General features: G+C 44.4%; 1 protein-coding gene across 1 annotated transcript in view; it reads left to right on the forward strand.

Moving 5' to 3' along the window:
• RHBDD2 (rhomboid domain containing 2) overlaps positions 1-9,899 on the forward strand; it is a 14,974-nt gene extending 5,075 nt beyond the window's left edge. The window contains exons 2-4 of the mRNA XM_044673117.1: positions 1,435-1,851; positions 7,615-7,765; positions 9,109-9,899. Of these exons, the coding sequence (XP_044529052.1) occupies positions 1,435-1,851; positions 7,615-7,765; positions 9,109-9,469 (929 nt within the window). The 3' untranslated portion in view covers positions 9,470-9,899. The remainder of the gene's footprint in view (positions 1-1,434; positions 1,852-7,614; positions 7,766-9,108) is intronic.
• The last annotated feature ends 2,288 nt before the right edge of the window (positions 9,900-12,187 follow it).

The raw sequence follows: 12,187 nt of genomic DNA on the forward strand, positions 1-12,187 counted from the left end.
CCACCAGCCCCCGCCCCGCCCCAACCCAACCCCACCTGCCCTCGTGCTGCCACGCCCCTCCCCCACCCAGCCCCCGCACGTCCACGCCCCTTCCCCTCCCGACATCCGGGCACTCCCGACCTCCCGCACCCTGGCCTGACCTTCCCTCCACCCAGAAACCAGTTTTCTCCAGTTCCTATCCACGCCCTGTCCTTGGCCCTTCTCACTTATTCTTCCTTTCTTTCCCTTCCTCCCTCCTACCCTCCCCCATTCCCTAGGTCTCTTCCCTGTCCCACCTGGATTCACCCAGTCCCTCCTTGCATTGTCAATCTCTCCTCTGCGTCCCTCCCCTACCTCATATCTTACATCTCATGTGCCCTCTCCCACTCCGTCCCGGTCTCCCACGTTCTCTCTCCATCTGCACGGAAGTAAGAACTAGCCCTCCTGTCCCCCACCTGTCCATGTCCCTCCAGCCCAGCATGCCTGTCTCCCCTCAGGAAGGCCACTTCATTCCTGTCTTTAATGAAATCATCACTGCCCCTTCCATTCTCTTTGCCCATCCTCAACTTTGAAAGGACTGAATGAGTAGGAGTCCACTTCTTCATCATTCCTGTGCAGGTACCTATTATCCGCTTCATACCAGAGGTAGGCTGCCCTGCCTCACACCCAGTGCAAAGTATCAGCCTAAACTTCTGCCCTTCCCTAGTTACAGCTCACCCCTTCTATTGATAAGAGGAAATAAGAATTTTGATTTAAAGAAAACTCTGCAGGGCTGCAGGTGGAGAGAGTAAAAATGGATAAGAAGTTGGAAATTCTTGGTGAATTTTACCATCCCTTTTCCCCACAGATCCTTGTCCTAGCTAAGCCAGTGGATATTTGCAAACTTGGACCAAGCACTCTAGAAAAAAATTCATAGTAGCTCAACCTGTACCGCTAATTAAGTATTTTTTTGGCCTTGAGAGCTGCCTCATATTTCATGGTGATTTTTTTTCTTCCTTAAACAGCTGCTATGTGAGGAGGGGTCAGAATAACAGCGGAGGAATCCAGCCCACAAAGGGTTAGGTGACTTATCCATTCAGTACACCCTGAAGCAGTCATAAGTAAATAAACCTCATACTGCCCTAGGAGGTAGGTCAGCATCACAACTTTAATGTAAAAAAGATGGTAAAGCATTCCTGCAAATCCAGAGTTCCCATTGTTTGCCCCACTTGAGGGAACTGAGGTTTTTAGAGATTAAAAGACTTGACTAGTCAAAGACAGAAGCTGCCTTAGAACTGATCTGTCCCTGCTTTCAATCCTCAGTCACAGTTGGACTTCATGCCCTTGTCTTGAGTCCTCATTATCCTTGTCACCTCTGTATGTTGAACCTTAGGGTTCACCTGCCTTCCTGAGGTGGATTATAATCTGGTTCACCCACTTCCAAACAGCCCTGTCCTTGTATTCCTAAACCAAGTGCCTTCTCAGTTTACAGGCTGATAACCTACATTTTGGTCTATGAGCATCCCCTCTCCTTGCTCTCTGGCATCGTGATCATCTGGCGCTTTGCTGGCAGCTTTGAGAAGAGTGTGGGCACTGTGCGCCACAGTTTCTTCACCTTGGTCTTCGCTTTCTTTTCTGCCCTTCTCTTCGTCCTGCTTGAAACCCTATGGGCTCTGGCTGGCTTTGGAGGAGTAGAAGACCCCAGGGGTTTCACTCCAGTAGCCTTTGCCATGTTAGGGGTCAGCTCCATCCGCACTAGAATGAGAAGAACGTTATTCTTTGGGGTCCCTGTATCTGCCTCCGTGATACCTTGGATCCTTTTGTTTGCCTCCTGGTTTATTCCCCAAACCTCTTTCCTCAGCAACATTTGTGGACTCTCCATTGGCTTTATTTGTATCCTTATAAAAGTGGGGTTATTGAAAGGTTGGACATGCCAGACTTGTTAGACAGATAGAACTATAGACTGAGAGAACAGACCAGATTCACTGATTCACAGTTAGTGGGCAGCCTTTAGGAATTCACTTAATCTCTCTAGTCCAGAGTTTCCTTCCCCACTGGAAAACAGGAATTAGTCTACTACCTTCCTTCCTGCTTTACAGATAATTTATGAAAGGGACATATTAAGGAGAAAGATATTGGGCAAATATGAGGTAGGGCCTTTAGAGCTTTTAAGGAAATTCTTCCGAGCTGGTCAATCAGCATTTATTAATCACCTCTCAGATAGTAGATACTGTGCTAGGCCTTGAAAATAGAAATGAAACCACTCCAGGTCTAAAGGAGTTTTTTCTTTCAGGGGAAACAACATATAGGAGACAGACCAGCAGCCAAAGGCATCTGGAAAGAGTTTGGAAAAGGCAGTGTTGGAGTTTTCAGGAAGGAAGCCTGGGGAGGAGGCAGGCATTCCCGGGATAGGGGATCGTCTATCCAGAGGCGTAGAGCCTGGAGAGAGAAGACTCTGCCTGTGTATTTGTGGTTAGTAGAAAGGGAGCCTGGACCCAGATTGTGACTGACCTTAAATGCCAACCAAGAGTTCATGTATCTAGTCCTAGAGGGAGCAGGGTCAGTCCTAAGCTTTAGGGTGATCAGTTTGTCTTCAGCGTCAGTCACTAGCAATTATTGAGTGCCTGGCATGTGCCAGGTACATGCTGAATACCAAGGCTACAAAAAAAAAAGGTAAACTCCACAAACAGCCCCTGTTTTCAAGGAGCTCACAGGCTAATTAAAAAGACAACACAGCATGCCAACAACTGGACACATAAGCTGAAGACACAGACAAACAGAGCAGTCTCAGAGAGAAGGCACTGAGATTAAAGATTGGGACAGGCTTTTTGAATTCTGTGGGACCTTGGCTGAAACTTAAAGGAAGCCAGGAGTTAGAGATGAGGAGCAAAGAGTGTACTAGGTATGGGAACACGTCCATGGGAGATGGAGTATCCTGTTGGAAGAACAGCAAGGAGGTCAGAGGAGAAAGAGGGAAGGTGAGAGAAGAATGCACAGGGAAGAACAGGCTGGATTATGAAGGGCTTAAAAAAGCCAAACGGGAGTTTTATATTTCATCTTGGAGATAACAGGGAGCCACTAGAATTCACTGAATGGGGGTGGGGGACGATATGGTCAGACTTATTCTTAGGCAGATAAGTTCGATAGCCAAATTGGAGTGGGGGAGAGACCAGCCAGCAAACTAATGCAATATTAGGTAATTGAGAACCATCAAAGGAGAGAAGGGAATATGAAAAAAGTTACAAAAGTAGAAATGACAGGACTTAACAAAGATGTGAGGCCAGTGAGAGGGCTGGGGAGTTGAGGACTACACCTGGGTGACAGTCCTGAGTGCCTACAAGGAGGTTCATGCCTTCAACAGTGATGAGGAACTTAGGAAGAGGGAAGGGTTTGGGGAGAAAGACAGTAAATTCATTTTTTGATATGTTGAGTTAATTAGGATGTCTACTAAAGTAGTGACAGATAACTTTTGCATTTGTCTTTTTTTTTTAACACGGTCTTGTATAAAAAAGAAAAGATATTTACTACATATACAATCTTGGTAGTTGGGAATATAAAAGTAGAGGTCAGGAGTGAGGTACTGGAAAGTACTGGATGTAGATTTGAGAATCATCAGTGTGGAGGGAATAATTGAATATATGAGAGATGATGAGATAACCAAATGAAATAGTATATAGTGAGAAGAGGGCACAGGCCCAAGCCTGGGGGCATTTATTAGTGGGTCTGTTCAGTCAAAAGATCCAGCAAAGGAGAGCCCCAAGGAGCAGTTAGGTAGGAGGAGAATCAAGATAGGGTGGTACCATGGAAGTTTAGAGAAAAGAGAGAGTCAAGAAAAAGAGGATAATTGACCATGTCATAGACTGTCAAGGCTAAGCATTGAAAAAAGGTCATTGGATTTGATGATTAAGAGATGCTTGGTAACTGGGGAAAAAGTAGTAATGAGGAATAGAAGAAAGAGGAATGATATGCTTAGAAGCCAGATGCCAGAGAGTTACAAAGAGAATTCGAGGAAAGGAAGTGGAGGTATCTGTCATAGGTGGCCTCTGCAAGAAATTTAGCCACAAGAAGGAGGAGAGAAAGAACCATAGTGAGAATGGATGTGTCAAATGTGGATAGACAGTAGAGAAGCAATCAGCAGAAGGAGTGATTGAAGATTAGTAAGAGTGGGAATGATGGAACAGGTGACAGACTGGAGAAGCTGGGATGGAGTGGGGTCACTTGCCTTGACAAGAAGGTCTACTTGGAGATAATGGTAGGAAGCATCTGAGGTGAAGAGGGAACGAGGAGAGGGGACTAAGGTTTGGAGGAGGGATGAAATAATTTAGAAAAGCTAAATTATGTAGTGAGTAGGATAGTAAATGGATTAGGAGGCTTAGAAAAAGGATTTTTCTTTCAAAGGATTGCCTTTCCACAGTTCAAAATATGTAACATCAAATATGTAGTGGACCCCAGCTAGCACAGTTCTGTGATTTTCTCTAGCTTGGATCACGTGTGGGCATATGAGTAGGAGCAAAAGCAGTGAATGGAGGGATATAAGACTGGAGTTTAAGGGGCAGCTGGGTGGCACAGTGGATAGAGGACTAGGCCTAGGAGGGCCTGGGTTCAAATCTAGCCATCAACACTACCTAGCTGGGTAATCCTGGGCAAATCACTTGCCCCCATTGCCTAAGCCTTTACCCATCTTCTGCCTTAGAAACAATACTTAGTTTCAATTCATTCTAACACAGAAAGGAAGGGTTATATTAAGGTCGGGGGGCAGGGGGGAGAGGAGTGGAGTTTAGCAGAATGAGATCTTGGCAAGGGACTCCAAGGACAGTGCAGAGTGGCACTGGCTCAGCAAGGGGCCAGGGTTGGGGAGAGAAGATGGTTCGGCACATGCAAGGCTGATGGCCTAGGAAAGAACTGAGGGGTAGCAGGATTAGAGATTGTGAGGTCCAAGAACAGGGTTGAGAGGGGAGAGGGAGAAGTGAAATCACAACATTATGATTAGAGAAAGGAATTTCAAAGCTCAAGAACATGAATGTGGAACATTTGAGGGGGATGGAAAGATCAAAGGTATGACTTACCATCTCTCTGTGGTTAGGGGAAGGAGTAGGCCATGAGAAATGAAGGCAAGTTGAATTAGGAAGTTAGGGTGTTGGAGGGAGTATTTTGAGAACCCTTGGAACAAGGAGTGTAAATTAGAAAAGTTAGGGGACAATGCATGGGAGACCAATGAAAGGCAATGGGAGCCTGAATTGAGGTAGCAACTCTTTAATGGGAAATAAGAGGACAGGGGAATAAAATGATCACTGCATATGGGTGAGGAAGAAGACAGAATTGAAGATGACACTGAAGTTTGTGTGCATTTGTGTGCATTTGGCACAAGTTAGGGAACTTCCAATGTGAGTTCTGTTTAGGCCATGTGGAGTTTGAGAGTCTTATAGCATATTCAGTTTCCAATTGCGAATACACATTTCCAGGAAGGAGGAATTTAATAGCAAGAGAATGATTGTGGGGGCAAGCCTGCCAAAGGAGATGGGAAGGGATGGTATCCTCCTGTGTAATTATTTTTTTTCCAAGGTCTTTCTCCCCCACATGAATTCTTCAAAGCTCATTGCATACCCAAGGATAGAGTGTGTACAGGCCTCTGCTTCTCTCTCCCCTCTTTCTAGGAATAGTCTTAACAGACTACATTGATCAGATCTCCCTCACCCTTTTAGGGCAAGGATGTTCCATTGCCCTCAGGGAAGTTCGACTGACATAACTAAACTTCCCAATCATTTGTTCCTGGTCTATAATTTTCTTCTATAAAATGATTCCTTAGGGTAAATTCCTCCATGGAGGCCAGTCATTCTCCAAGTGTGGCACAGGGCCCTCTTGGGATCCTAAAGTAAAGTTTTTATAATAATATGAAGATGTTTTAATTTCTAATAATAAAAATATATAATCTATAATAAAATCTATTTCCTAAAATAATTATATAATAGTATATGGAATTTTTTATTGTTGTTTTTTAAACCCATCGCTTCCATCTTAGAAACAATACTATCAGTTCCAAGGCTGAAGAGAGATAAGGTCTAGGGACCTGGGATTAAGTGACTTGGCCAAGGTCACATAGCTAGGAAATGTCTTGAGATCATATTTTATATAATAAATACATATATTATAATGAATAAAATATATAATATAATCATAAATATAAACAAAAGCTCTTTGTGGTGTCCTCAATAATTTTTTTTCTTTCTTTTTTTTTTTTTTTTAACCCTTGTACTTTGGTGTATTGTCTCATAGGTGGAAGATTGGCAAGGGTGGGCAATGGGGGTCAAGTGACTTGCCCAGGGTCACACAGCTGGGAAGTGGCTGAGGCCGGGTTTGAACCCAGGACCTCCTGTCTCTAGGCCTGACTCTCACTCCACTGAGCTACCCAGCTGCCCTCCCCCCCCAATAATTTTTAAGAGTAGAAAAGGGTGCTGGCACCAAAAAATTTGAGAACTGATATTTTGGGTCACAAGTCCTAACTGATTGACAATGTACACAGAACAGACCTTGATGTGATGGAGAGGTAGGGAAGGTGATACTTATGCCCACTCTTCCCTCTTCAACTAATAGTGCTCCTTAAAACCGCCTGAGTGGAGAATGGGACTTGAAGTGTTTGGACATTTTAGATTTAGATTTAGATATATCTATCTATCTATCTATCTGTGAGCTTATTAAATAGGGCTAGCACCTATGCTCCATCCTACTCTTCTGATCTCTTTCCTGCTTTCTACCCATCAGAGTTGAGAGAAGATTAAAATTAAGCAGATAAGGGATTGCTAGTTGACTCAATGCATAGAGCCAGACCTAGAGATGCAACAAATATCATCTCAGACATTTCCTAGCTGTGTGACCTTGGCCAACTCACTTAATCCCAGATGCCTAGCCCCTACCTCTCTTCTGTCTTGGAATTAATACTTAGTATTGGGTCTAAGATGGAAGATAAGGGTTTTAAAACAAACAAAATAAAAACCCAGGCTATATGGAATAGCAAGTTACATTTTCATATGCACTAATGTGTGCATTGAAACAGGTTAATGTTTATCAAATTTATAATAAAAAAGAATTTTAAAAGTAGTGGCTGCTTTGTTGCCTTATTTGAGGGTCTAAAGAAGCTATTCTGTCACCTACTGTTGAGCTCTTTATATAATCTGGTGAGAGGATAGTGGAACCCAGATGCCTTGGTGGTCCTTTGTGGGCCAGATAGAGTAGGGTTGTTTGAGAGGAAAGGAAAGCTTTGATCTTTTCCCTCCACTGTTGGCAGGTCCCAGGCAGAGAAGTTGAAGCTGGTTGTGGTCGAGATAAGACATTCCTTGTAATCTTAGGGGTCATAGCACTTTGTCAACCTCTTAAGTTTGGACATCTAAAGATCTAGGATTTCATTGTGTGCCGTGAAGATGATAAACCATCTGCAATATGGAGAACAAGCCTTAGAGAGTTACCTGAGGCTTCAAGAGATTTCAACCCTGTCAGAGGTAGAGTTTGAAGCCCCAGCTCTTGCTGACTCTAAGCTTAGCCCTCTATTTGCTTTTCCAGTAAACTTTAAAACACCAAGTGAATATGAGTGATTCTCCTGGGAGAGGGAGCATTTTAGGGCCTCTACATGAATGCTTCCACTATTCTTAACTGCTGCTTCAGATGGTCTTGGGTACTGTTCGTGCCTTGATCTCTCTGAGTCAGTTGCTCTGAAACTAGATGAGAAGTTCCCCTTCAGTCTGTTGAGGCGGGCCAAGCTGCTCAACTATGTTTCTGGATCCTCTGTTGAAAGAAGAGCTATCCAGAACAGGAAGTAAGTACCTGACCTTTTAATGCTGTTTCTCAGGGCTCTGAGGTCACCTCTTGTTGAAGGTGTGCTTGGTATGGCCTCTGGTTAAGGGGAATGGGGATGGATGGGGAACTTGGGGCCTAACTCTGGAATGGGGCTTTGGAAATCTGTGCAAGGGTGTTTTAGTCCTTGATAGCCCTCTAAAGAGGAGGGAGAAGAGGGAAGTTCAGAAATATTCAAGTACAACTTGAAACAAATCATAAGGTGGACAAAGCAGGATGAAATTTCCCTTGTGTCTGGCTCCCTTTGGAGCTGCCTCCATCCCTTTTCCATCAGGTGGATTGGGTCACATTTATAGCACTGAAGAAAAGAACAAAACAGGGACGGGTTTCAAGGTGGGCAAGTTGGTTAGCAATGTGAGATCAAGAAGTGGGAATGGACAAAATATTTTCCCAACAACTTTCTTCCTTCCCTGTTTTGATCCTCTTTAGGCTATAATGTTTGGGGAATTTTTCTTCTGTCTCACCCCAGCAGCAACCCTTTTTTCAAATTCTGCCAAAAGGGCCAAGCATGTGTACCACTTAATTTTTTCTGTAAGCCCCACCGCCATGGACCAAATTTCCTCAGCATGGGGGCATGTGGCATTGAGTTCAGGACTCCCCATTCCTCATTTCCCATCAGGAACTTTGGCAGTTCCTTGAGTCCTTTCCTGGGTATGGGTCATGAGACCATCTCCCTGTGGGAATTGGAGAGGGGAACAAGAAGAGCAGAACAAATTTGTCCATTTTACTTTTGGTTCCTAACTCCAGGAATGAGCCTGGAGGGAGGGAAGCCTTAAAATGACCAGCTTTAATTAAGTTTGTAGCTGAATTTTTGTTATTGCTCTTCTTTTTTTCCACAACCAGAAACTTGGGTTGCATATGAATAGACTGAGCCTCAAAATGGTCTCAAGATTTCCATTCTCCTTGACCCTCGTGAGGTATTGGGGCTCATCGTTTGGCTTAGTCACAGACCCTGAATCCAACGACCTGCCTTGCAGATTGCTGCTCCACTACTGGCTCGTGGGACCTTGAGGAAGTACCTCCCTTCTCTGGGCCTCCCTCCCCTTATGGACACTGCCTGTTCTCTACATTTGGCAATGAGGAGTAGTCAGTAAAATTGACTGTATTCAGCAAAACATATAGACATAGCTATATCTATGTATATCTGTGTCTATATAAAAGCCTTTGAGTACTGGAATATCTATCTCTCTGTCATCAAATAATACATCCCAGTACCCAAGGGCTTTTTTTCCTTTTCTTTTTGGAGCTGTTTGTACTTGTCAGTGTCAAATGTAATGACTCCTTCTTTCTCTTGGCCCATTTTAGGATTAATCCAGTCCCAGGATCCTACCCTACACAGAGTTATCACTCTTACCCTATGCCGACCCTCCAGGTCATTCAGATGCAGCAGTATGACAACACCCAGAGCTTGGGACCCTGGCCAAACAATGATCCCCGGAACCCACCTGCCCCACCTCCCTACCACCACCCGGCTTCTGGCCAGTTTTATGGACAGAGCCACTTGGGCAGTGCTCCTGCCTCCTCTAACTTCTACCCCGATGTCTCCTGCCCTTCCCAGGGGAGCTGCTCGCCACAATCTCCAGTCTGCCAAGGGCCAGGGCACCCGACCTTGGGCGACTGCGCAGTCTCAGCGCCCACGGAGGGGGCAAGGGTCCAGATCCACTGACGGACTCTCAAGGAGAGCAGCCTCAACTCACCACCTCTGAGTCCTTGACCAGTTAAGATTTTCCTCAAGAACAGCCACAAGGAGACTTCATGGGTGAAGCCACCCCAGCAGCCTATCCCTTCTGGGCTAAAACTCCTATGTGGTCACTGGTTGCATCTCTTTAGCTTTTCTCTTTGGTGTTTTGCCCAATAACCCTTGTGTGTGTATATATGTGTGTGTACCTTTGCCCTTATGGAAGCTCCAAGCTGGGGTACCTTTCTTCATTTCTCAGACCATCACACCATATTCTCCCAAACCTCTTCTGGCCTGGAGCTAATGATCTAGGTCAATGTAAATTTTATAGTAAAGCATGATCCCTGGAGTTTGGACCAATGTACTGTGTTAATTATTTTTTATTAAAAACATAAAGCTCCAACCCAGGTGCTTGACACTTGCTTGATTTTTTTTATTTTTTATTTTTTTGATAGGAGGGTGGGACGCTGAGCCCCGGCCAGTGGGTATAGAGTGGTTTGAAGGAGTGAAGGCTGTTATGGACTAATCTACCACCCACAGGCATCTATTGATGAAAGTGGTGTGCCTGAGAAGGTCATGGTTCTCTGCTAGAGGCTTGGCCAACTGCAGTTTTATCTTCCAGGAAAGATTGGGAATAGTGGGGATGTATGATGGGTACTTTATTCATTCCAACTTGTCTTATGAACAGGTTTATCCTCAACTAGATGGGAAGCCCTTCTGGAGTTGAGGGAGATGGAGAGGGGCAACTACAAACTTCTAAGGGTTGAAATTTGGCAGTGAAGCCTGTTAGCTGGGACATCTGCCAAAGGGGAGAGAGGGGCTTCTGTCCTCATTGTGCTGCAGGGTCCCTTACAAGGATGTGTAATAGAGAGCCTTCTGGGTGGAGCTCTTGGAGAAACAGCTTTAGGTTCCTTGATTCAAGACAGTTGGGTCACATTTTCTGAGTTGAGTTCCTCGTCATCCCCATCTCAATTCCTTATCAGGCTGGTGGCTGTATTAATGGGGGTTGAGTACTAATTATGGTGGGGAGAGGCCAGCCTTCCCAAAAAAGAAGGTGAGCCAAGCTTGCCCTCACGCTAGCATGAGGCAACCTGCATCTAGTTGAGTATGAGGCTACTTTCTCAGATTTAAGGGACAGATTAGAGCCCTGCAAGGGGCAGCTCTCAAAAAAAGGTATTAGGGACTGAGGGGTCAGGGTACCCTCATAAATCAAGTGGTCCATTCCAGGAGGAAAAACACTACAAAAAAGATGAGTTGTCTGCCACTGTCCCCCATCTCACCCTTTATCGTTTAGTCCAGTGATGGGCAAACTACAGCCCGCGGGCCAGATGAAGCTCCCTGAAATGTTCTATCCGGTTGTGCGACATTATTCCTAATCTGATGAATACAGTGAGCAGGATACAATACAATGAAACTTCGAAAAAGTTCATTAGAAACAGACTGACAGATGAGCATTTCCTTTCCTTTGGCCCCCTCTTTAAAAAGTTTGCCCATCACTGGTTTAGTCATTTCCATCTCTTTGGGACTCCAAATAGGATTTTCTTGGCGAAGAGACTGGAGTGGTTTATCCTTTCCTTCTCCAGATCATTTGACAGAAAAGGAAACCAAAGCAAGCAGGGTTAAATGATTTGCCTAGACTTATACAGCTGTTACATGTCTGAGGCCAGATTTGAACTTGGGTCTTCCTGACTTCTGGCCTGGTCCTATAACCACTACATCACGTAACTGCTCACCTTAATCCCCCATAAACCAAGAGTGATGACAATTAGGGGAAGCAGCAAGAGATGTGACCGTGCATCTTTGGATGCAGCAAACAAAGTATTGTTATTTGAACCAGTTGAAAAGAGTGAAGCTTTTTTCCTTTTAAAGTGTTTTTTGATGTCATCACTGTCATGTTCCCATTTCCCCCCTTTGTAACAATGACAACAAAGCAAAATATTGAACGTTTCGACCACTTCCAAGATGTCTGCTCATTCTCTGCTAAGAAACAAAAGAGATGCTTCCCTGTCACCAGTTCCTGGCCTCAGGATTAAGACACCGTACAGATTACAATTTTGAAGTCCTTGACATTGTGGCTATGATATCACTTGTTCCCCTGATTCTGCTTACTTAGCTTTATTCATACAAATCTTCCCAAGCTCCAAATTCCTCTTTTCTCATTATGACTCAGTATTCCAGCACATTCATATGCCACAATTTAGTCTGCCTTTGGCTAATTAGCTTTACCCATTTTGCATCTACTTTTTTCTTCTTTTGACCCTTCTGTCTTTGAATCAGTTCTAAGACAGAACAGTGGCAAGGGAGTAGGCAAATGAGTTAAGTGACTTGCCCAAGGGCACACAGCTAGGAAGTTTCAGAGGCCAGATTTGAACCTAGGACTTCCCAACTTTAGGTCTATCTCTCTATCCATCATGCTACCTAGCTGCTCCTGCATCTACTTCTTGGCCAATGCATAAGTGCTCACTGAATGACCGAGGGGGAGATTATCTGTAGATAGATGCGTATACACATACATGTATTGTGTAATACACATTGACATGCATATATAGAGAGATTTACATGGGACTTTCCCTCTGACTGATGACCTAGAAGCATATGCCTGGTAAAATTCAAAATTTTCCAAAGCAGTCGTCCCAAATTATATAGCTCTACCAACAACATAGGAGAGGGTTTGTCTCCCACAGACACTCTAGTGTTTACCATTTT

Source organism: Gracilinanus agilis, chromosome 4 (genome assembly GCF_016433145.1).
Source record: "Gracilinanus agilis isolate LMUSP501 chromosome 4, AgileGrace, whole genome shotgun sequence".
NCBI classification, from domain to species: Eukaryota; Metazoa; Chordata; class Mammalia; order Didelphimorphia; family Didelphidae; genus Gracilinanus; species Gracilinanus agilis.